The sequence below is a fragment of the Salvelinus fontinalis genome, unplaced genomic scaffold (genome assembly GCF_029448725.1).
Source record: "Salvelinus fontinalis isolate EN_2023a unplaced genomic scaffold, ASM2944872v1 scaffold_0050, whole genome shotgun sequence".
Classification (NCBI taxonomy): domain Eukaryota; kingdom Metazoa; phylum Chordata; class Actinopteri; order Salmoniformes; family Salmonidae; genus Salvelinus; species Salvelinus fontinalis.
In genome coordinates, this window is record NW_026600259.1 from 275,581 (window position 1) to 301,748 (window position 26,168).

The 26,168-nt window shown below is 45.4% G+C and overlaps 1 protein-coding gene across 2 annotated transcripts in view; it reads left to right on the forward strand.

Annotated features, from left to right (window-relative positions):
* Positions 1 to 26,168, forward strand: part of cfap299 (cilia and flagella associated protein 299) — a 338,696-nt gene that overhangs the window by 222,007 nt on the left and 90,521 nt on the right. For both annotated transcript variants that reach the window (XM_055911115.1, XM_055911116.1), the window contains exon 4: positions 14,543 to 14,685. In XM_055911115.1, the coding sequence (XP_055767090.1) occupies positions 14,543 to 14,685 (143 nt within the window). The remainder of the gene's footprint in view (positions 1 to 14,542; positions 14,686 to 26,168) is intronic.

Here is a 26,168-nt window from a genome sequence, read left to right on the forward strand (position 1 = left end):
TGTTGGTGGACATTATCCAGAACAACACTCTGTATCACCCCATACTGTTGGTGGACACTATCCAGAACAACACTCTGTATCACCCCCATACTGTTGGTGGACATTATCCAGAACAACACTCTGTATCACCCCCATACTGTTGGTGGACATTATCCAGAACAACACTCTGTATCACCCCATACTGTTGGTGGACATTATCCAGAACAACACTCTGTATCACCCCCATACTGTTGGTGGACATTATCCAGAACATCACTCTGTATCACCCCCATACTGTTGGTGTATTTGTCAGCTCTAGGAAACACTAAACAAAGCTTAAAACATAAAAAATGTCCGTCAGGGAATTCAGGAAGTCAGGAGAGACCCAGAGCGAGAGGAGCAAGAGTCCCAGCCTATATGTAGGACGTAGAAAAACGAGGGAGGTTTTAATATACATTTTTAAACACGAATTGAGAAGCAGGAGTAGCCTTGTGGGTTGAAGCCACTTATTTTGTGGCCGGTGCTTTTCTGGCCTGTAGTTCTACGAAGCGGCAGGGACCAAAGCAACAGCTGCTTCCCAAATGGCACGTTAAATGTAGTGCACTACATAGGAAATAAGATGCTGTTTGAGACACAGTCAACCGCTACTCGGGTGGAACTGGGAGCTATAGCGGCCTGCCTGATTGACCAAGCTTCTTCCTGTTGGTGCCGGCCACAGTTGTTCTGCCCTCATGGTTAATGCCCTCACGGCTAACCTCCTCACGGCTATCCCCCTCACGGTTAACCCCCTCACGGCTAACCTCCTCACGGCTAATCCCCTCACGGCCTTCCCCCTCACGGCTATCCCCCTCACGGCTAACCTCCTCACGGCTATCCCCCTCACGGTTAACCCCCTCACGGCTAACCTCCTCACGGTTAACCCCCTCACGGCTAACCTCCTCACGACTAATCTCCTCACGGCTATCCCCCTCACGGCTATCCCCCTCACGGTTAACCCCCTCACGGCTAACCTCCTCACGGCTAATCTCCTCACGGCTATCCCCCTCACGGCTAACCTCCTCACGGCTAACGTCCTCACGGCTATCCCCCTCACGGCTAACCCCCTCACGGCTAACCTCCTCACGGCTAACCCCCTCACGGCTAACCCCCTCACGGCTAACCCCCTCACGGCTAACCTCCTCACGGCTAACCTCCTCACGGCTAACCTCCTCACGGCTATCCCCCTCACGGCTATCCCCCTCACGACTAGCCCACTTCACGGCAAACCCCTTCACGGCTATCCCCCTCACGGCTAATCCCCTCACGGCTAACCTCCTCAAGGCTAACGCCCTCACGGCTAGTCCCCTCACGGCTAATCCCCTCACGGCTAACCTCCTCACGGCTAGTCCCTTCACGGCTAACCTCCTCACGGCTAGTCCCTTCACGGCTAATCCCCTCACGGCTAACCTCCTCACGGCTAGCCCCCTCACGGCTAACCCCCTCACGGCTAATCCCCTCACGGCTAACCCCCTCACGGCTATCCCCCTCACGGCTAACCCCCTCACGGCTAACCTCCTCACGGCTAACCTCCTCACAGCTAAACTCCCCCCCACGCATTAAATGTCCCAATGCAAAGTTACAACTCACAACTCACAAACCGATCAGAATTCTGAAGTAATGCCAGTTTCTTTTCTTTTTTGAGGGGCGTCACATCATAAAAAGGACCCGTCCAGCCAGCCTATTCCCTACAACTTAAACTCAGATTTAAATGTATAACTCATGGCTTGAGGCGCTTCAGATGGGAGAGGCCATAGCTTCACTGGGTTGAGGGAGAGTCAGTGAGGTTACCATAGTGATATAGTGAGGGAGAGTCAGTGAGGTTACCATAGTGATATAGTGAGGGAGAGTCATTGAGGTTACCATAGTGATATAGTGAGGGAGAGTCAGTGAGGTTACCATAGTGATATAGTGAGGGAGAGTCCGTGAGGTTACCATAGTGATATAGTGAGGGAGAGTCATTGAGGTTACCATAGTGATATAGTGAGGGAGAGTCAGTGAGGTTACCATAGTGAAATAGTGAGGGAGAGTCATTGAGGTTACCATAGTAATATAGTGAGGGAGAGTCAGTGAGGTTACCATAGTGATATAGTGAGGGAGAGTCCGTGAGGTTACCATAGTGATATAGTGAGGGAGAGTCAGTGAGGTTACCATAGTGATATAGTGAGGGAGAGTCAGTGAGGTTACCATAGTGATATAGTGAGGGAGGGTCCGTGAGGTTACCATAGTGATATAGTGAGGGAGAGTCAGTGAGGTTACCATAGTGATATAGTGACCAGATCGTGACTACATCTAAGTTACTAACTCTTTGACCACACTGTGTTGTTACTTTGGTGAGTAAAACCTTGAGCTTTCTACCCTTTAACCCCCTTCATGGTTAAGCCCCTCAGGGCTAACCCCCTCTTGGCTAAACCCCTCATGGCTAGCGCCCTCAGGGCTAACCTAATGGCTAACCCCCTCATGGCTAACCCCCTCATGAGTAACCCCTCTCATGAGTAACCCCCCTCATGGCTAACCCCCTCATGAGTAACCCCCCTCATGGCTAACCCCCTCGTAGCTAACCTCCTCATAGCCAACCTCCTCATGGCTAACTCCCTTAGGGCTAACCTCAGAGCAGGGTGTAGCTGAGCTGATAGTATAGCAGGGTGTAGCTGAGCTGATAGTATAGCAGGGTGTAGCTGATAGTATAGCAGGGTGTAGCTGAGCTGATAGTATAGCAGGGTGTAGCTGAGCTGATAGTATAGCAGGGTGTAGCTGATAGTATAGCAGGGTGTAGCTGAGCTGATAGTATAGCAGGGTGTAGCTGATAGTATAGCAGGGTGTAGCTGAGCTGATAGTATAGCAGGGTGTAGCTGAGCTGATAGTATAGCAGGGTGTAGCTGATAGTACAGCAGGGTGTAGCTGAGCTGATAGTATAGCAGGGTGTAGCTGATAGTACAGCAGGGTGTAGCTGAGCTGATAGTACAGCAGGGTGTAGCTGAGCTGATAGTATAGCAGGGTGTAGCTGATAGTACAGCAGGGTGTAGCTGAGCTGATAGTACAGCAGGGTGTAGCTGAGCTGATAGTACAGCAGGGTGTATCTGAGCTGATAGTATAGCAGGGTGTAGCTGATAGTACAGCAGGGTGTAGCTGATAGTATAGCAGGGTGTAGCTGATAGTATAGCAGGGTGTATCTGAGCTGATAGTATAGCAGGGTGTAGCTGAGCTGATAGTACAGCAGGGTGTAGCTGAGCTGATAGTACAGCAGGGTGTATCTGAGCTGATAGTACAGCAGGGTGTAGCTGAGCTGATAGTACAGCAGGGTGTAGCTGAGCTGATAGTATAGCAGGGTGTAGCTGATAGTACAGCAGGGTGTAGCTGAGCTGATAGTACAGCAGGGTGTAGCTGATAGTACAGCAGGGTGTAGCTGAGCTGATAGTATAGCAGGGTGTAGCTGATAGTATAGCAGGGTGTAGCTGAGCTGATAGTATAGCAGGGTGTAGCTGAGCTGATAGTACAGCAGGGTGTAGCTGAGCTGATAGTAGAGCAGGGTGTAGCTGAGCTGATAGTATAGCAGGGTGTAGCTGATAGTATAGCAGGGTGTAGCTGAGATGATAGTACAGCAGGGTGTAGCTGATAGTACAGCAGGGTGTAGCTGAGCTGATAGTACAGCAGGGTGTAGCTGATAGTATAGCAGGGTGTAGCTGAGCTGATATTATAGCAGGGTGTAGCTGAGCTGATGGTATAGCAGGGTGTAGCTGAGCTGATAGTATAGCAGGGTGTAGCTGATAGTACAGCAGGGTGTAGCTGAGCTGATAGTACAGCAGGGTGTAGCTGAGCTGATAGTATAGCAGGGTGTAGCTGAGCTGATAGTATAGCAGGGTGTAGCTGAGCTGATAGTATAGCAGGGTGTAGCTGATAGTAGAGCAGGGTGTAGCTGAGCTGATAGTACAGCAAGGTGTAGCTGAGCTGATAGTACAGCAGGGTGTAGCTGAGCTGATAGTACAGCAGGGTGTAGCTGAGCTGATAGTATAGCAGGGTGTAGCTGAGCTGATAGTATAGCAGGGTGTAGCTGAGCTGATAGTATAGCAGGGTGTAGCTGAGCTGATAGTATAGCAGGGTGTAGCTGAGCTGATAGTATAGCAGGGTGTAGCTGAGCTGATAGTACAGCAGGGTGTAGCTGATAGTACAGCAGGGTGTAGCTGAGCTGATAGTACAGCAGGGTGTAGCTGAGCTGATAGTATAGCAGGGTGTAGCTGAGCTGATAGTATAGCAGGGTGTAGCTGAGCTGATAGTATAGCAGGGTGTAGCTGAGATGATAGTACAACAGGGTGTAGCTGAGCTGATAGTATAGCAGGGTGTAGCTGATAGTATAGCAGGGTGTAGCTGAGATGATAGTACAGCAGGGTGTAGCTGATAGTACAGCAGGGTGTAGCTGAGCTGATAGTACAGCAGGGTGTAGCTGATAGTATAGCAGGGTGTAGCTGAGCTGATAGTATAGCAGGGTGTAGCTGAGCTGATAGTATAGCAGGGTGTAGCTGAGCTGATAGTATAGCAGGGTGTAGCTGAGCTGATAGTACAGCAGGGTGTAGCTGATAGTACAGCAGGGTGTATATGAGCTGATAGTATAGCAGGGTGTAGCTGATAGTACAGCAGGGTGTAGCTGATAGTATAGCAGGGTGTAGCTGATAGTATAGCAGGGTGTAGCTGAGCTGATAGTACAGCAGGGTGTAGCTGAGATGATAGTACAGCAGGGTGTAGCTGATAGTATAGCAGGGTGTAGCTGAGCTGATAGTACAGCAGGGTGTAGCTGATAGTATAGCAGGGTGTAGCTGAGCTGATAGTACAGCAGGGTGTAGCTGAGCTGATAGTATAGCAGGGTGTAGCTGAGCTGATAGTATAGCAGGGTGTAGCTGAGCTGATAGTATAGCAGGGTGTAGCTGAGCTGATAGTATAGCAGGGTGTAGCTGAGCTGATAGTATAGCAGGGTGTAGCTGAGCTGATAGTACAGCAGGGTGTAGCTGATAGTACAGCAGGGTGTATATGAGCTGATAGTATAGCAGGGTGTAGCTGATAGTACAGCAGGGTGTAGCTGATAGTATAGCAGGGTGTAGCTGATAGTATAGCAGGGTGTAGCTGAGCTGATAGTACAGCAGGGTGTAGCTGAGATGATAGTACAGCAGGGTGTAGCTGATAGTATAGCAGGGTGTAGCTGAGCTGATAGTACAGCAGGGTGTAGCTGATAGTATAGCAGGGTGTAGCTGAGCTGATAGTACAGCAGGGTGTAGCTGAGCTGATAGTATAGCAGGGTGTAGCTGAGCTGATAGTATAGCAGGGTGTAGCTGAGCTGATAGTATAGCAGGGTGTAGCTGAGCTGATAGTATAGCAGGGTGTAGCTGAGCTGATAGTATAGCAGGGTGTAGCTGAGCTGATAGTATAGCAGGGTGTAGCTGAGCTGATAGTATAGCAGGGTGTAGCTGAGCTGATAGTATAGCAGGGTGTAGCTGAGCTGATAGTATAGCAGGGTGTAGCTGAGCTGATAGTACAGCAGGGTGTAGCTGAGCTGATAGTATAGCAGGGTGTAGCTGAGCTGATAGTATAGCAGGGTGTAGCTGATAGTATAGCAGGGTGTAGCTGAGCTGATAGTACAGCAGGGTGTAGCTGATAGTACAGCAGGGTGTAGCTGAGCTGATAGTACAGCAGGGTGTAGCTGAGCTGATAGTACAGCAGGGTGTAGCTGATAGTACAGCAGGGTGTAGCTGAGCTGATAGTATAGCAGGGTGTAGCTGAGCTGATAGTATAGCAGGGTGTAGCTGAGCTGATAGTATAGCAGGGTGTAGCTGAGCTGATAGTATAGCAGGGTGTAGCTGATAGTAGAGCAGGGTGTAGCTGAGCTGATAGTATAGCAGGGTGTAGCTGAGCTGATAGTATAGCAGGGTGTAGCTGAGCTGATAGTATAGCAGGGTGTAGCTGAGCTGATAGTACAGCAGGGTGTAGCTGAGCTGATAGTATAGCAGGGTGTAGCTGAGCTGATAGTATAGCAGGGTGTAGCTGATAGTAGAGCAGGGTGTAGCTGAGCTGATAGTACAGCAGGGTGTAGCTGATAGTATAGCAGGGTGTAGCTGAGCTGATAGTATAGCAGGGTGTAGCTGAGCTGATAGTACAGCAGGGTGTAGCTGAGCTGATAGTATAGCAGGGTGTAGCTGAGCTGATAGTATAGCAGGGTGTAGCTGAGCTGATAGTATAGCAGGGTGTAGCTGATAGTACAGCAGGGTGTAGCTGAGCTGATAGTACAGCAGGGTGTAGCTGAGCTGATAGTATAGCAGGGTGTAGCTGATAGTATAGCAGGGTGTAGCTGATAGTACAGCAGGGTGTAGCTGAGCTGATAGTATAGCAGGGTGTAGCTGAGCTGATAGTACAGCAGGGTGTAGCTGAGCTGATAGTAGAGCAGGGTGTAGCTGAGCTGATAGTATAGCAGGGTGTAGCTGATAGTACAGCAGGGTGTAGCTGATAGTACAGCAGGGTGTAGCTGATAGTATAGCAGGGTGTAGCTGAGCTGATAGTATAGCAGGGTGTAGCTGATAGTAGAGCAGGGTGTAGCTGATAGTACAGCAGGGTGTAGCTGATAGTATAGCAGGGTGTAGCTGAGCTGATAGTATAGCAGGGTGTAGCTGAGCTGATAGTATAGCAGGGTGTAGCTGAGCTGATAGTATAGCAGGGTGTAGCTGATAGTACAGCAGGGTGTAGCTGATAGTATAGCAGGGTGTAGCTGATAGTATAGCAGGGTGTAGCTGATAGTACAGCAGGGTGTAGCTGAGGAGAGGACACCTGCTCAGAGCCATGGATTTTTATTTACTCTATTTCCTGCAGCACAAACACACACCAGCAAACTGTTTACAATGCAGATAGAGAACATATGTTGGAGGGGACCAGTGGTTCAAATACTCTCTCTCTACCTCCCTGTGGTTCCTCTCTCTATACATCCCTGTGTTCCTCTCTCTCCTCTCTCTATACCTCCCTGTGTTCCTCTCTCTCCTCTCTCTATACCTCCCTGTGTTCCTCTCTCTCCTCTCTCTATACCTCCCTGTGTTCCTCTCTCTATACCTCCCTGTGTTCCTCTCTCTCCTCTCTCTATACCTCCCTGTGTTCCTCTCTCTCTCCTCTCTCTATACCTCCCTGTGTTACTCTCTCTCCTCTCTCTATACCTCCCTGTGTTCCTCTCTCTATACCTCCCTGTGTTCCTCTCTCTCCTCTCTCTATACCTCCCTGTGTTCCTCTCTCTCCTCTCTCTATACCTCCCTGTGTTCCTCTCTCTACTCTCTCTATACCTCCCTGTGTTCCTCTCTCTCCTCTCTCTATACCTCCCTGTGGTTCCTCTCTCTCCTCTCTCTATACCTCCCTGTGGTCCTCTCTCTCCTCTCTCTCTCCTCTCTCTATACCTCCCTGTGTTCCACTCTCTCCTCTCTCTATTCCTCCCTGTGTTCCTCTCTCTCCTCTCTCTATACCTCCCTGTTCTCCTCTCTCTCTCCTCTCTCTATACCTCCCTGTGTTCCTCTCTCTCCTCTCTCTATACCTCCCCGTGGTTCCTCTCTCTTCTCTCTCTATACCTCCCTGTGTTCCTCTCTCTCCTCTCTCTATACCTCCCTGTGGTTCCTTTCTCTCCTCTCTCTATACCTCCCTGTGTTCCTCTCTCTCCTCTCTCTATACCTCCCTGTGTTCCTCTCTCTATACCTCTCTGTGGGTCCTCTCTATACCTCCCTGTGGTTCTTCTCTCTCCTCTCTCTATACCTCCCTGTGTGCCTCTCTCTCTCCTCTCTCTATTCCTCCCTTTGTTCCTCTCTCTTCTCTCTCTATACCTCCCTGTGTTCCTCTCTCTATACCTCCCTGTGGTTCCTCTCTCTCCTCTCTCTATACCTCCCTGTGGTTCCTCTCTCTCCTCTCTCTATACCTCCCTGTGGTCCTCTCTCTACTCTCTCTATTCCTCCCTGTGTTCCTCTCTCTCCTCTCTCTATACCTCCCTGTTCTCCTCTCTCTCTCCTCTCTCTCTCCTCTCTCTATACCTCCCTGTGTTCCTCTCTTTCCTCTCTCTATACCTCCCCGTGGTTCCTCTCTCTCCTCTCTCTATACCTCCCTGTGTTCCTCTCTCTCCTCTCTCTATACCTCCCTGTGGTTCCTCTCTCTACTCTCTCTATACCTCCCTGTGGCTCCTCTCTCTCCTCTCTCTATACCTCCCTGTGGTCCTCTCTCTCCTCTCTCTATACCTGCCTGTGGTTCCTCTCTCTCCTCTCTCTATACCTCCCTGTGTTCCTCTCTCTCCTCTCTCTATTCCTCCCTGTGTTCCTCTCTCTCCTCTCTCTATTCCTTCCCGTGTTCCTCTCTCTCCTCTCTCTATTCCTCCCTGTGTTCCTCTCTCTCCTTTCTCCTCTCCCCCTCTCTCTACCTATTTCTCTCTGCTCTTTCTCTGTACTATCACTCCTCTCCCCCTCTTCAACCCCCTCTCTCTTAACTTCCCTCCAAACAACTCTCAATCCCCTCTTCCTTCTTTATCATCTTTTGGCTTTGATTGATACCTTCTCCCAGGGGGTTTGTAGTACGTTGCACACGTTGGTGTGTGTGTGTGTGTGTGTGTGTGTGTAAATGTTCCCTCCTATTTTTAAGCACAAGTCCAACACAATATGATGCTCAGAAATTCTTCTTAAAGCCTCCAGCTATAACGGCGAAGGGAGTAGGAATGACAGTCTTTTGGTGTGAAGCCTCCAGATATAACGACAGAGGGAGTAGGAATGACAGTCTTTTGGTATGAAGCCTCCAGATATAACGTTGGAGGGAGTAGGAATGACAGTCTTTTGGTATGAAGCCTCCAGATATAACGTTGGAGGGAGTAGGAATGACAGTCTTTTGGTATGAAGCCTCCAGATATAACGACAGAGGGAGTAGGAATGACAGTCTTTTGGTATGAAGCCTCCAGATATAACGACAGAGGGAGTAGGAATGACAGTCTTTTGGTGTGAAGCCTCCAGATATAACGACAGATGGAGTAGGAATGACAGCCTTTTGGTATGAAGCCTCCAGATATAAGGCCAAAGGGAGTAGGAATGACAGTCTTTTGGTATGAAGCCTCCAGATATAACAGTGGAGGGAGTAGGAAGGACAGTCTTTTGGTGTGAAGCCTCCAGATATAACGACAGAGGGAGTAGGAATGACAGTCTTTTGGTGTGAAGCCTCCAGATATAACGTTAGAGGGAGTAGGAATGACAGTCTTTTGGTATGAAGCCTCCAGATATAACGTTGGAGGGAGTAGGAATGACAGTCTTTTGGTATGAAGCCTCCAGATATAACGTTGGAGGGAGTAGGAATGACAGTCTTTTGGTATGAAGCCTCCAGATATAACGACAGAGGGAGTAGGAATGACAGTCTTTTGGTATGAAGCCTCCAGATATAACGACAGAGGGAGTAGGAATGACAGTCTTTTGGTGTGAAGCCTCCAGATATAACGACAGATGGAGTAGGAATGACAGCCTTTTGGTATGAAGCCTCCAGATATAAGGCCAAAGGGAGTAGGAATGACAGTCTTTTGGTATGAAGCCTCCAGATATAACAGTGGAGGGAGTAGGAAGGACAGTCTTTTGGTGTGAAGCCTCCAGATATAACGACAGAGGGAGTAGGAATGACAGTCTTTTGGTGTGAAGCCTCCAGATATAACGTTAGAGGGAGTAGGAATGACAGTCTTTTGGTATGAAGCCTCCAGATATAACGACAGAGGGAGTAGGAATGACAGTCTTTTGGTGTGAAGCCTCCAGATATAACGACAGAGGGAGTAGGAATGACAGTCTTTTGGTATGAAGCCTCCAGATATAACGGCGACGGGGGAGTAGGAATGACAGTCTTTTGGTATGAAGCCTCCAGATATAACAGTGGAGGGAGTAGGAATGACAGTCTTTTGGTATGAAGCCTCCAGATATAACAGTGGAGGGAGTAGGAAGGACAGTCTTTTGGTGTGAAGCCTCCAGATATAACGACAGAGGGAGTAGGAATGACAGTCTTTTGGTGTGAAGCCTCCAGATATAACGTTAGAGGGAGTAGGAATGACAGTCTTTTGGTATGAAGCCTCCAGATATAACGTTGGAGGGAGTAGGAATGACAGTCTTTTGGTATGAAGCCTCCAGATATAACGTTGGAGGGAGTAGGAATGACAGTCTTTTGGTATGAAGCCTCCAGATATAACGACAGAGGGAGTAGGAATGACAGTCTTTTGGTATGAAGCCTCCAGATATAACGACAGAGGGAGTAGGAATGACAGTCTTTTGGTGTGAAGCCTCCAGATATAACGACAGATGGAGTAGGAATGACAGCCTTTTGGTATGAAGCCTCCAGATATAAGGCCAAAGGGAGTAGGAATGACAGTCTTTTGGTATGAAGCCTCCAGATATAACAGTGGAGGGAGTAGGAAGGACAGTCTTTTGGTGTGAAGCCTCCAGATATAACGACAGAGGGAGTAGGAATGACAGTCTTTTGGTGTGAAGCCTCCAGATATAACGTTAGAGGGAGTAGGAATGACAGTCTTTTGGTATGAAGCCTCCAGATATAACGACAGAGGGAGTAGGAATGACAGTCTTTTGGTGTGAAGCCTCCAGATATAACGACAGAGGGAGTAGGAATGACAGTCTTTTGGTATGAAGCCTCCAGATATAACGGCGACGGGGGAGTAGGAATGACAGTCTTTTGGTATGAAGCCTCCAGATATAACAGTGGAGGGAGTAGGAATGACAGTCTTTTGGTGTGAAGCCTCCAGATATAACGACAGAGGGAGTAGGAATGACAGTCTTTTGGTATGAAGCCTCCAGATATAACGACAGAGGGAGTAGGAATGACAGTCTTTTGGTGTGAAGCCTCCAGATATAACGACAGAGGGAGTAGGAATGACAGTCTTTTGGTGTGAAGCCTCCAGATTTAACAGTGGAGGGAGTAGGAATGACAGTCTTTTGGTGTGAAGCCTCCAGATATAACGACAGAGGGAGTAGGAATGACAGTCTTTTGGTGTGAAGCCTCCAGATATAACAGTGGAGGGAGTAGGAATGACAGTCTTTTGGTATGAAGCCTCCAGATATAACGACAGAGGGAGTAGGAATGACAGTCTTTTGGTGTGAAGCCTCCAGATATAACGACAGAGGGAGTAGGAATGACAGTCTTTTGGTATGAAGCCTCCAGATATAACGACAGAGGGAGTAGGAATGACAGTCTTTTGGTATGAAGCCTCCAGATATAACGACAGAGGGAGTAGGAATGACAGTCTTTTGGTGTGAAGCCTCCAGATATAACGACAGAGGGAGTAGGAATGACAGTCTTTTGGTATGAAGCCTCCAGATATAACGACAGAGGGAGTAGGAATGACAGTCTTTTGGTATGGTTAGGTTGTACATTTGAGATTCTCCTGCCAAGACATCTGTCTAGTGACACACCCTGTCATTATAAACACAAAGAAACAGTGTCTTTTAATTATTTTCATCCTTATTTCATGCATGTGCACAAAAAGTCAGGCCTGTTAAGACCATTCTGATGTAAATCAGGCCTGTTAAGACCAGTATGATGTAAATCAGGCCTGTTAAGACCAGTATGATGTAAATCAGGCCTGTTAAGACCATTATGATGTAAATCAGGCCTGTTAAGACCATTCTGATGTAAATCAGGCCTGTTAAGACCATTATGATGTAAATCAGGCCTGTTAAGACCATTCTGATGTAAATCAGGCCTGTTAAGACCATTCTGGTGTAAATCAGGCCTGTTAAGTCCAGTATGATGTAAATTAGGCCTGTTAAGACCAGTCTGATGTAAATCAGGCCTGTTAAGACCATTATGATGTAAATCAGGCCTGTTAAGACCATTATGATGTAAATCAGGCCTGTTAAGACCATTCTGATGTAAATCAGGCCTGTTAAGACCATTCTGATGTAAATCAGGCCTGTTAAGACCATTATGATGTAAATCAGGCCGGTTAAGACCATTCTGGTGTAAATCAGGCCTGTTAAGTCCAGTATGATGTAAATTAGGCCTGTTAAGACCAGTCTGATGTAAATCAGGCCTGTTAAGACCATTATGATGTAAATCAGGCCTGTTAAGACCATTCTGATGTAAATCAGGCCTGTTAAGAACATTCTGATGTAAATCAGGCCTGTTAAGACCATTATGATGTAAATCAGGCCTGTTAAGACCATTCTGATGTAAATCAGGCCTGTTAAGACCATTCTGATGTAAATCAGGCCTGTTAAGACCAGTATGATGTAAATTAGGCCTGTTAAGACCATTCTGATGTAAATCAGGCCTATTAAGACCATTCTGATGTAAATCAGGCCTGTTAAGACCATTATGATGTAAATCAGGCCTGTTAAGACCATTATGATGTAAATCAGGCCTGTTAAGACCATTATGATGTAAATCAGGCCTGTTAAGACCATTCTGATGTAAATCAGGCCTGTTAAGACCATTATGATGTAAATCAGGCCTGTTAAGACCATTCTGATGTAAATCAGGCCTGTTAAGACCATTATGATGTAAATCAGGCCTGTTAAGACCATTCTGATGTAAATCAGGCCTGTTAAGACCATTCTGATGTAAATCAGGCCTGTTAAGACCATTATGATGTAAATCAGGCCTGTTAAGACCATAATGATGTAAATCAGGCCTGTTAAGACCATTCTGATGTAAATCAGGCCTGTTAAGACCATTATGATGTAAATCAGGCCTGTTAAGACCATTCTGATGTAAATCAGGCCTGTTAAGACCAGTCTGATGTAAATCAGGCCTGTTAAGACCATTATGATGTAAATCAGGCCTGTTAAGACCATTCTGATGTAAATCAGGCCTGTTAAGACCAGTCTGATGTAAATCAGGCCTGTTAAGACCATTCTGGTGTAAATCAGGCCTGTTAAGTCCAGTATGATGTAAATCAGGCCTGTTAAGACCAGTATGATGTAAATCAGGCCTGTTAAGACCATTATGATGTAAATCAGGCCTGTTAAGACCAGTATGATGTAAATCAGGCCTGTTAAGACCAGTATGATGTAAATCAGGCCTGTTAAGACCATTATGATGTAAATCAGGCCTGTTAAGACCAGTATGATGTAAATCAGGCCTGTTAAGACCATTATGATGTAAATCAGGCCTGTTAAGACCAGTATGATGTAAATCAGGCCTGTTAAGACCAGTATGATGTAAATCAGGCCTGTTAAGACCAGTATGATGTAAATCAGGCCTGTTAAGACCAGTATGATGTAAATCAGGCCTGTTAAGACCAGTATGATGTAAATCAGGCCTGTTAAGACCAGTATGATGTAAATCAGGCCTGTTAAGACCAGTATGATGTAAATCAGGCCTGTTAAGACCAGTATGATGTAAATCAGGCCTGTTAAGACCATTATGATGTAAATCAGGCCTGTTAAGACCATTATGATGTAAATCAGGCCTGTTAAGACCAGTATGATGTAAATCAGGCCTGTTAAGACCAGTATGATGTAAATCAGGCCTGTTAAGACCATTCTGATGTAAATCAGGCCTGTTAAGACCAGTATGATGTAAATCAGGCCTGTTAAGACCATTATGATGTAAATCAGGCCTGTTAAGACCAGTCTGATGTAAATCAGGCCTGTTAAGACCAGTATGATGTAAATCAGGCCTGTTAAGACCATTATGATGTAAATCAGGCCTGTTAAGACCAGTCTGATGTAAATCAGGCCTGTTAAGACCATTATGATGTAAATCAGGCCTGTTAAGACCAGTCTGATGTAAATCAGGCCTGTTAAGACCAGTCTGATGTAAATCAGGCCTGTTAAGACCATTATGATGTAAATCAGGCCTGTTAAGACCAGTCTGATGTAAATCAGGCCTGTTAAGACCAGTCTGACCTCTATTTGTGGGTTTTGTGAAAGCTATGTTGGCGGTGAAAACATGGCGTTGTGTGTTTGGCTATTGTGGTGATGCAAATACAAATACATATTGTGTTTTCGCTGTAAAACATTTAAAAAATCGGAAATGATGGATGGATTCACAAGATGTTTATCTTTTATTTGCTGTATTGGACTTGTGATTTCATGAAATTATATTATATGATATCCCTGTGGCGCTAGGCTAGGCGATGCTAGTCAGCTTTTTTGATGAGGAGGATCCCGGATCCGGGAGGGAGAAGCGGTAGAGGTTAACAACTACCTGTTAATTAACAACTGACTGGCCAGATCTATTGTGTTATATCGGCCTAAATGTGCCTAATTTGATAATTTACACACTGTTTCCTCCTCTTTCTCTCCTGATCATTTACACACCGTTTCCTCTTCTTTCTCCTGATCATTTACACACCATTTCCTCCTCTTTCTCCTGATCATTTACACACCGTTTCCTCCTCTTTCTCTCCTGATCATTTACACACCATTTCCTCCTCTTTCTCTCCTGATCATTTACACACCGTTTCCTCCTCTTTCTCTCCTGATCATTTACACACCGTTTCCTCCTCTTTCTCTCCTGATCATTTACCCACCGTTTCCTCCTGTCTTTCCTCCAGTCTATTATTTTCATAAGGGACCGCAACGCTCTTGGACAGGAAATCTCTGGCTATATCGACTACTCCCACAGACTGAAGACAGAGGAGTTTGAACCATACTTCAATGGTAAGAAGAGGCTGCTGCCAAGAGCTACAGATTTAAGGTGAGCCCGTGTCTTATTGTAATACCGTAACATGCCCGTGTCTTATTGTAATACCGTAACATGCCCGTGTCTTATTGTAATACCGTAACATGCCCGTGTCTTATTGTAATACCGTAACATGCCCGTGTCTTATTGTAATACCGTAACATGCCCGTGTCTTATTGTAATACCGTAACATGCCCGTGTCTTATTGTAATACCGTAACATGCCCGTGTCTTATTGTAATACCGTAACATGCCCGTGTCTTATTGTAATACCGTAACATGCCCGTGTCTTATTGTAATACCGTAACATGCCCGTGTCTTATTGTGATACAGTAACATGCCAGTGTCTTATTGTGATACAGTTACATGGCCATGTTGGTTAGAGGGGGCTGGAGCTAGCAGTGTAAGGCTTTGAAGGGGAAGGAAATGTCTTTGTCTGGTATTGAAGATCCACAAGGTTGATGTGAGAGGCAGTGGATGGGTTGGGACACGGTTTTTAGCTAAAGAAAGACTCTGTGGTCAAAGTCCAGTGTCAGTGGTTGTGGCTTGGACACTGTGTCAGGGCACCAACTCTCCCCTTCACACAGAATAACCTTTCCCTTGTCGTGGTACTCCAATGTTTTCCAATATCCTAATTGAATTGAACACATCAGGGATGTCTGGTAGAACCAATGTCTGTCCTTGAGGAAAGCAGTAGTTGGTGAACATCAGGGATGTCTGGAGGAAAGCAGTAGTTGGTGAACATCAGGGATGTCTGGAGGAAAGCAGTAGTTGGTGAACATCAGGGATGTCTGGAGGAAAGCAGTAGTTGGTGAACATCAGGGATGTCTGGAGGAAAGCAGTAGTTGGTGAACATCAGGGATGTCCTGGAGGAAAGCAGTAGTTGGTGAACATCAGGGATGTCTGGAGGAAAGCAGTAGTTGGTGAACATCAGGGATGTCTGGAGGAAAGCAGTAGTTGGTGAACATCAGGGATGTCTGGAGGAAAGCAGTAGTTGGTGAACATCAGGGATGTCTGGAGGAAAGCAGTAGTTGGTGAACATCAGGGATGTCTGGAGGAAAGCAGTAGTTGGTGAACATCAGGGATGTCTGGAGGAAAGCAGTAGTTGGTGAACATCAGGGATGTCTGGAGGAAAGCAGTAGTTGGTGAACATCAGGGATGTCTGGAGGAAAGCAGTAGTTGGTGAACCACTATGGTTCTATCTGTTTTTATTGGTCATTATTTAGGATCACTGTGTACGTAGGGCACACGCACGCACACACACGCCGACACATGCACACGTACACACACACACGCACGCACGCACGCACACACACACACGCATGCACACACGCACGTGCACACACGCACACACACACACACACACACACACGCACACACACACACGCACGTGCACACACATGCACACACACACACACACACACACACACACCTGGCAGCAGGGAACTATTGGAAGCAGAATCCTCGCTACATTCCACATGGCCTGTCTCCTCACACGCTCACATTCTCCACCTCTCCGAGATACGCTAGAAACGGCAGGAGGACAAACACACCTGGAGAGGAAAGAGGGCGTGGGTTTACCCATGAGCTCAAAGGTACACCTGTCAGACATGACAACAATACAGAACATTTATCAATAGGTCAACCAATGAACTTTCAACTTTGGCCAGGATTCAAACCACCGCAGATTATGGCACTGAGTTTGACTTGTAGAATGTTTACACTATGACGGGTGGAACTGCAGTAACAGCAACCAAATCACTACGCTTAGCTTACTTTAAAAAATAGGTTTTATTTTACCTTCGTCCATACCTTAAGGCATACACGTTTTAAACATCACTTTTTAATGTGGGATATTATGGGATATCAATTTAGCCCTAGTCAGTTCCTTATGGGATATCAATCAACCCTCCACACTCTCTCAACCCTCCACACTTTCCCAACCCTCCACAACCCTCCTATCCCTCCACACTTTCCCAACCCTCCTAACCCTCCACACTTTCCCAACCCTCCACAACCCTCCACGATCTTTCAACCCTCCTACCCCTCCACACTTTCCCAACCCTCCACAACCCTCCTAAACTTCCACACTCACCCAACCCTCCACACTCTCCCAACCCTCCACAAACCTCCTACCCCTCCACACTCTCCCAACCCTCCACAAACCTCCTACCCACACACACTCTCCCAACCCTCCACAAACCTCCTACCCCTCCACACTCTCCACAACCCTCCACACTCTCCCAACCCTCCACAACCCTCCACACTCTCCCAACCCTCCACAACCCTCCACACTCCCTCCTAACCCTCCACAACCCTCCACACTCCCTCCTAACCCTCCACATCCTCCTAACCGTACACACTCGTTCAACCCTCCTAACCGACCACATTGCACCGTATCACAGCCCAGGAACACAGAGCCTAAGACAGGTCATGGACTGGAGTGCCTTTCTTTGGTAAGACTATCCGCCAATTTGAGAATTCCACTGACTGTGGTAGACAGAGAGGGGATTAGCATAGTGTCGGGATACTGTTGATATTAGGGATTAATCTATTTATGGATATAATCTACTCTGACCATCTAGATATAATCTACTCTGATGTAATCTACTCTGACCATCTAGATATAATCTACTCTGATGTAATCTACTCTGATGTAATCTACTCTGATGTAATCTACTCTGACCATCTAGATGTAATCTACTCTGACCATCTAGATGTAATCTACTCTGACCATCTAGATGTAATCTACTCTGACCATCTAGATGTAATCTACTCTGACCATCTACTCTGACCATCTAGATGTAATCTACTCTGACCATCTACTCTGACCATCTAGATGTAATCTACTCTGACCATCTAGATGTACTCTACTCTGACCATCTTGATGTAATCTACTCTGACTGTCTAGATGTAATCTACTCTGACCATCTAGATGTACTCTACTCTGACCGTCTACTCTGACCATCTAGATGTAATCTACTCTGACCATCTAGATGTACTCTACTCTGACCATCTAGATGTAATCTACTCTGACCATCTAGATGTAATCTACTCTGACCATCTAGATGTAATCTACTCTGACCGTCTAGATGTAATCTACTCTGACCATCTAGATGTAATCTACTCTGACCGTCTAGATGTAATCTACTCTGACCATCTAGATGTAATCTACTCTGACCATCTTGATGTAATCTACTCTGACCATCTAGATGTAATCTACTCTGACTGTCTAGATGTAATCTACTCTGACCATCTAGATGTAATCTACTCTGACCATCTAGATGTAATCTACTCTGACCATCTAGATGTAATCTACTCTGACCATCTAGATGTAATCTACTCTGACCATCTAGATGTAATCTACTCTGACCATCTAGATGTAATCTACTCTGACCATCTAGATGTAATCTACTCTGACCATCTAGATGTAATCTACTCTGACCATCTAGATGTAATCTACTCTGATGTAATCTACTCTGACCGTCTAGATGTAATCTACTCTGACCATCTACTCTGACCATCTAGATGTAATCTACTCTGACCATCTAGATGTAATCTACTCTGACCATCTAGATGTAATCTACTCTGACCATCTAGATGTAATCTACTCTGACCATCTAGATGTAATCTACTCTGACCATCTAGATGTAATCTACTCTGACCATCTAGATGTAATCTACTCTGACCATCTAGATGTAATCTACTCTGACCATCTAGATGTAATCTACTCTGACTGTCTAGATGTAATCTACTCTGACCATCTAGATGTAATCTACTCTGACCATCTAGATGTAATCTACTCTGACCATCTACTCTGACCATCTAGATGTAATCTACTCTGACCATCTACTCTGACCGTCTAGATGTAATCTACTCTGACCATCTAGATGTAATCTACTCTGACCATCTAGATGTAATCTACTCTGACCATCTAGATGTAATCTACTCTGACCATCTAGATGTAATCTACTCTGACCATCTAGATGTAATCTACTCTGACCATCTAGATGTAATCTACTCTGACCATCTAGATGTAATCTACTCTGACCATCTAGATGTAATCTACTCTGACCATCTAGATGTAATCTACTCTGACCATCTACTCTGACCATCTAGATGTAATCTACTCTGACCATCTAGATATAATCTACTCTGACCATCTAGATGTAATCTACTCTGACCATCTACTCTGACCATCTAGATGTAATCTACTCTGACCATCTAGATGTAATCTACTCTGACCATCTAGATGTAATCTACTCTGACCATCTAGATGTAATCTACTCTGACCATCTAGATGTAATCTACTCTGACTGTCTAGATGTAATCTACTCTGACCATCTACTCTGACCATCTAGATGTAATCTACTCTGACCATCTAGATGTAATCTACTCTGACTGTCTAGATGTAATCTACTCTGACCATCTAGATGTAATCTACTCTGACCATCTACTCTGACCATCTAGATGTAATCTACTCTGACCATCTAGATGTAATCTACTCTGACCATCTAGATGTAATCTACTCTGACCATCTAGATGTAATCTACTCTGACCGTCTAGATGTAATCTACTCTGACCATCTAGATGTAATCTACTCTGACCGTCTAGATGTAATCTACTCTGACCATCTAGATGTAATCTACTCTGACCATCTACTCTGACCATCTAGATGTAATCTACTCTGACCATCTAGATGTAATCTACTCTGACCGTCTAGATGTAATCTACTCTGACCATCTAGATGTAATCTACTCTGACCATCTAGATGTAATCTACTCTGACCATCTAGATGTAATCTACTCTGACTGTCTAGATGTAATCTACTCTGACCATCTAGATGTAATCTACTCTGACCATCTAGATGTAATCTACTCTGACCATCTACTCTGACCATCTAGATGTAATCTACTCTGACCATCTAGATGTAATCTACTCTGACTGTCTAGATGTAATCTACTCTGACCATCTACTCTGACCATCTAGATGTAATCTACTCTGACCATCTACTCTGACCGTCTAGATGTAATCTACTCTGACCATCTAGATGTAATCTACTCTGACCATCTAGATGTAATCTACTCTGACCATCTACTCTGACCATCTAGATGTAATCTACTCTGACCATCTAGATATAATCTACTCTGACCATCTAGATGTAATCTACTCTGACCATCTACTCTGACCATCTAGATGTAATCTACTCTGACCATCTAGATATAATCTACTCTGACCATCTAGATGTAATCTACTCTGACCATCTACTCTGACCATCTAGATGTAATCTACTCTGACCATCTAAATGTAATCTACTCTGACCATCTACTCTGACCATCTAGATGTAATCTACTCTGACCATCTACTCTGACCATCTAGATGTAATCTACTCTGACCATCTAGATGTAATCTACTCTGACCATCTAGATGTAATCTACTCTGACCATCTACTCTGACCATCTAGATGTAATCTACTCTGACCATCTAGATGTAATCTACTCTGACCATCTAGATGTAATCTACTCTGACCATCTAGATGTAATCTACTCTGACCATCTACTCTGACCATCTAGATGTAATCTACTCTGACCATCTAGATATAATCTACTCTGACCATCTAGATGTAATCTACTCTGACCATCTACTCTGACCATCTAGATGTAATCTACTCTGACCATCTAGATGTAATCTACTCTGACCATCTAGATGTAATCTACTCTGACCATCTAGATGTAATCTACTCTGACCATCTAGATGTAATCTACTCTGACTGTCTAGATGTAATCTACTCTGACCATCTATTCTGACCATCTAGATGTAATCTACTCTGACCATCTAGATGTAATCTACTCTGACTGTCTAGATGTAATCTACTCTGACCATCTAGATGTAATCTACTCTGACCATCTACTCTGACCATCTAGATGTAATCTACTCTGACCATCTAGATGTAATCTACTCTGACCATCTAGATGTAATCTACTCTGACCATCTAGATGTAATCTACTCTGACCGTCTAGATGTAATCTACTCTGACCATCTAGATGTAATCTACTCTGACCGTCTAGATGTAATCTACTCTGACCATCTAGATGTAATCTACTCTGACCATCTACTCTGACCATCTAGATGTAATCTACTCTGACCATCTAGATGTAATCTACTCTGACCGTCTAGATGTAATCTACTCTGACCATCTAGATGTAATCTACTCTGACCATCTAGATGTAATCTACTCTGACCATCTAGATGTAATCTACTCTGACTGTCTAGATGTAATCTACTCTGACCATCTAGATGTAATCTACTCTGACCATCTAGATGTAATCTACTCTGACCATCTACTCTGACCATCTAGATGTAATCTACTCTGACCATCTAGATGTAATCTACTCTGACTGTCTAGATGTAATCTACTCTGACCATCTACTCTGACCATCTAGATGTAATCTACTCTGACCATCTACTCTGACCGTCTAGATGTAATCTACTCTGACCATCTAGATGTAATCTACTCTGACCATCTAGATGTAATCTACTCTGACCATCTACTCTGACCATCTAGATGTAATCTACTCTGACCATCTAGATATAATCTACTCTGACCATCTAGATGTAATCTACTCTGACCATCTACTCTGACCATCTAGATGTAATCTACTCTGACCATCTAGATATAATCTACTCTGACCATCTAGATGTAATCTACTCTGACCATCTACTCTGACCATCTAGATGTAATCTACTCTGACCATCTAGATGTAATCTACTCTGACCATCTACTCTGACCATCTAGATGTAATCTACTCTGACCATCTACTCTGACCATCTAGATGTAATCTACTCTGACCATCTAGATGTACTCTACTCTGACCATCTAGATGTACTCTACTCTGACCATCTACTCTGACCATCTACTCTGACCATCTAGATGTAATCTACTCTGACCATCTAGATGTAATCTACTCTGACCATCTACTCTGACCATCTAGATGTAATCTACTCTGACCATCTAGATGTAATCTACTCTGACCATCTAGATGTAATCTACTCTGACCATCTAGATGTAATCTACTCTGACCGTCTAGATGTAATCTACTCTGACCATCTAGATGTAATCTACTCTGACCATCTAGATGTAATCTACTCTGACCATCTAGATGTAATCTACTCTGACCGTCTAGATGTAATCTACTCTGACTGTCTAGATGTAATCTACTCTGACTGTCTAGATGTAATCTACTCTGACTGTCTAGATGTAATCTACTCTGACCATCTAGATGTAATCTACTCTGACCGTCTAGATGTAATCTACTCTGACCATCTAGATGTAATCTACTCTGACCATCTAGATGTAATCTACTCTGACCATCTAGATGTAATCTACTCTGACCATCTACTCTGACCATCTAGATGTAATCTACTCTGACCATCTACTCTGACCATCTAGATGTAATCTACTCTGACCGTCTAGATGTAATCTACTCTGACTGTCTAGATGTAATCTACTCTGACCATCTAGATGTAATCTACTCTGACTGTCTAGATGTAATCTACTCTGACTGTCTAGATGTAATCTACTCTGACTGTCTAGATGTAATCTACTCTGACCATCTAGATGTAATCTACTCTGACTGTCTAGATGTAATCTACTCTGACCATCTAGATGTAATCTACTCTGACCATCTAGATGTAATCTACTCTGATGTAATCTACTCTGACCGTCTAGATGTAATCTACTCTGACTGTCTAGATGTAATCTACTCTGACTGTCTAGATGTAATCTACTCTGACCATCTAGATGTAATCTACTCTGACTGTCTACTCTGACCATCTAGATGTAATCTACTCTGATGTAATCTACTCTGACCGTCTAGATGTAATCTACTCTGACCATCTAGATGTAATCTACTCTGATGTAATCTACTCTGACCGTCTAGATGTAATCTACTCTGACTGTCTAGATGTAATCTACTCTGACTGTCTAGATGTAATCTACTCTGACTGTCTAGATGTAATCTACTCTGACCGTCTAGATGTAATCTACTCTGACTGTCTAGATGTAATCTACTCTGACTGTCTAGATGTAATCTACTCTGACCATCTAGATGTAATCTACTCTGACTGTCTAGATATAATCTACTCTGACCATCTAGATATAATCTACTCTGATTTAATCTACTCTGACCATCTAGATATAATCTACTCTGATGTAATCTACTCTGATGTAATCTACTCTGACCATCTAGATGTAATCTACTCTGACCATCTAGATGTAATCTACTCTGACCATCTAGATGTAATCTACTCTGACCATCTACTCTGACCATCTAGATGTAATCTACTCTGACCATCTAGATATAATCTACTCTGACCATCTAGATGTAATCTACTCTGACCATCTAGATGTAATCTACTCTGACCATCTAGATGTAATCTACTCTGACCGTCTAGATGTAATCTACTCTGACCGTCTAGATGTAATCTACTCTGACCATCTAGATGTAATCTACTCTGACCATCTAGATGTAATCTACTCTGACCATCTAGATGTAATCTACTCTGACCATCTAGATGTAATCTACTCTGATGTAATCTACTCTGACCATCTAGATGTAATCTACTCTGACTGTCTAGATGTAATCTACTCTGACCATCTAGATGTAATCTACTCTGACCATCTAGATGTAATCTACTCTGACCGTCTAGATGTAATCTACTCTGACCATCTAGATGTAATCTACTCTGACCATCTAGATGTAATCTACTCTGACCGTCTAGATGTAATCTACTCTGACCATCTAGATGTAATCTACTCTGACCATCTAGATGTAATCTACTCTGACCGTCTAGATGTAATCTACTCTGACCATCTACTCTGACCGTCTAGATGTAATCTACTCTGACCATCTAGATGTAATCTACTCTGACCATCTAGATGTAATCTACTCTGACCGTCTAGATGTAATCTACTCTGACCATCTAGATGTAATCTACTCTGACTGTCTAGATGTAATCTACTCTGACCATCTAGATGTAATCTACTCTGACCGTCTAGATGTAATCTACTCTGACCATCTAGATGTAATCTACTCTGACCGTCTAGATGTAATCTACTCTGACTGTCTAGATGTAATCTACTCTGACCATCTACTCTGACCGTCTAGATGTAATCTACTCTGACCATCTAGATGTAATCTACTCTGACCGTCTAGATATAATCTACTCTGACCATCTAGATGTAATCTACTCTGACCGTCTAGATGTAATCTACTCTGACCATCTAGATGTAATCTACTCTGACCATCTAGATGTAATCTACTCTGACCATCTAGATGTAATCTACTCTGACCATCTAGATGTAATCTACTCTGACCATCTAGATGTAATCTACATTTACATTTACATTTAAGTCATTTAGCAGACGCTCTTATCCAGAGCGACTTACAAATTGGTGCATTCACCTTATGACATCCAGTGGAACAGCCACTTTACAATAGTGCATCAGATCTTTTAAGGGGGGGGGGGCAGAAGGATTGCTTTATCCTAGGTATTCCTTGAAGAGGTGGGGTTTCAGGTGTCTCCGGAAGGTGGTGATTGACTCCGCTGTCCTGGCGTCGTGAGGGAGTTTGTTCCACCATTGGGGGGCCAGAGCAGCGAACAGTTTTGACTGGGCTGAGCGGGAACTGTACTTCCTCAGTGGTAGGGAGGCGAGCAGGCCAGAGGTGGATGAACGCAGTGCCCTTGTTTGGGTGTAGGGCCTGATCAGAGCCTGAAGGTACTGAGGTGCCGTTCCCCTCACAGCTCCGTAGGCAAGCACCATGGTCTTGTAGCGGATGCGAGCTTCAACTGGAAGCCAGTGGAGAGAGCGGAGGAGCGGGGTGACGTGAGAGAACTTGGGAAGGTTGAACACCAGACGGGCTGCGGCGTTCTGGATGAGTTGTAGGGGTTTAATGGCACAGGCAGGGAGCCCAGCCAGCAGCGAGTTGCAGTAATCCAGACGGGAGATGACAAGTGCCTGGATTAGGACCTGCGCCGCTTCCTGTGTGAGGCAGGGTCGTACTCTGCGGATGTTGTAGAGCATGAACCTACAGGAACGGGCCACCGCCTTGATGTTGGTGGAGAACGACAGGGTGTTGTCCAGGATCACGCCAAGGTTCTTAGCGCTCTGGGAGGAGGACACAATGGAGTTGTCAACCGTGATGGCGAGATCATGGAACGGACAGTCCTTCCCCGGGAGGAAGAGCAGCTCCGTCTTGCCGAGGTTCAGCTTGAGGTGGTGATCCGTCATCCACACTGATATGTCTGCCAGACATGCAGAGATGCGATTCGCCACCTGGTCATCAGAAGGGGGAAAGGAGAAGATTAATTGTGTGTCGTCTGCATAGCAATGATAGGAGAGACCATGTGAGGTTATGACAGAGCCAAGTGACTTGGTGTATAGCGAGAATAGGAGAGGGCCTAGAACAGAGCCCTGGGGGACACCAGTGGTGAGAGCGCGTGGTGAGGAGACAGATTCTCGCCACGCCACCTGGTAGGAGCGACCTGTCAGGTAGGACGCAATCCAAGCGTGGGCCGCGCCGGAGATGCCCAACTCGGAGAGGGTGGAGAGGAGGATCTGATGGTTCACAGTATCGAAGGCAGCCGATAGGTCTAGAAGGATGAGAGCAGAGGAGAGAGAGTTAGCTTTAGCAGTGCGGAGCGCCTCCGTGATACAGAGAAGAGCAGTCTCAGTTGAGTGACTAGTCTTGAAACCTGACTGATTTGGATCAAGAAGGTCATTCTGAGAGAGATAGCAGGAGAGCTGGCCAAGGACGGCACGTTCAAGAGTTTTGGAGAGAAAAGAAAGAAGGGATACTGGTCTGTAGTTGTTGACATCGGAGGGATCGAGTGTAGGTTTTTTCAGAAGGGGTGCAACTCTCGCTCTCTTGAAGACGGAAGGGACGTAGCCAGCGGTCAAGGATGAGTTGATGAGCGAGGTGAGGTAAGGTAGAAGGTCTCCGGAAATGGTCTGGAGAAGAGAGGAGGGGATAGGGTCAAGCGGGCAGGTTGTTGGGCGGCCGGCCGTCACAAGACGCGAGATTTCATCTGGAGAGAGAGGGGAGAAAGAGGTCAAAGCACAGGGTTGGGCAGTGTGAGCAGAACCAGCGGTGTCGTTTGACTTAGCGAACGAGGATCGGATGTCGTCGACCTTCTTTTCAAAATGGTTGACGAAGTCGTCTGCAGAGAGGGAGGAGGGGGGGGGAGGGGGAGGAGGATTCAGGAGGGAGGAGAAGGTGGCAAAGAGCTTCCTAGGGTTAGAGGCAGATGCTTGGAATTTAGAGTGGTAGAAAGTGGCTTTAGCAGCAGAGACAGAAGAGGAAAATGTAGAGAGGAGGGAGTGAAAGGATGCCAGGTCCGCAGGGAGGCGAGTTTTCCTCCATTTCCGCTCGGCTGCCCGGAGCCCTGTTCTGTGAGCTCGCAATGAGTCGTCGAGCCACGGAGCGGGAGGGGAGGACC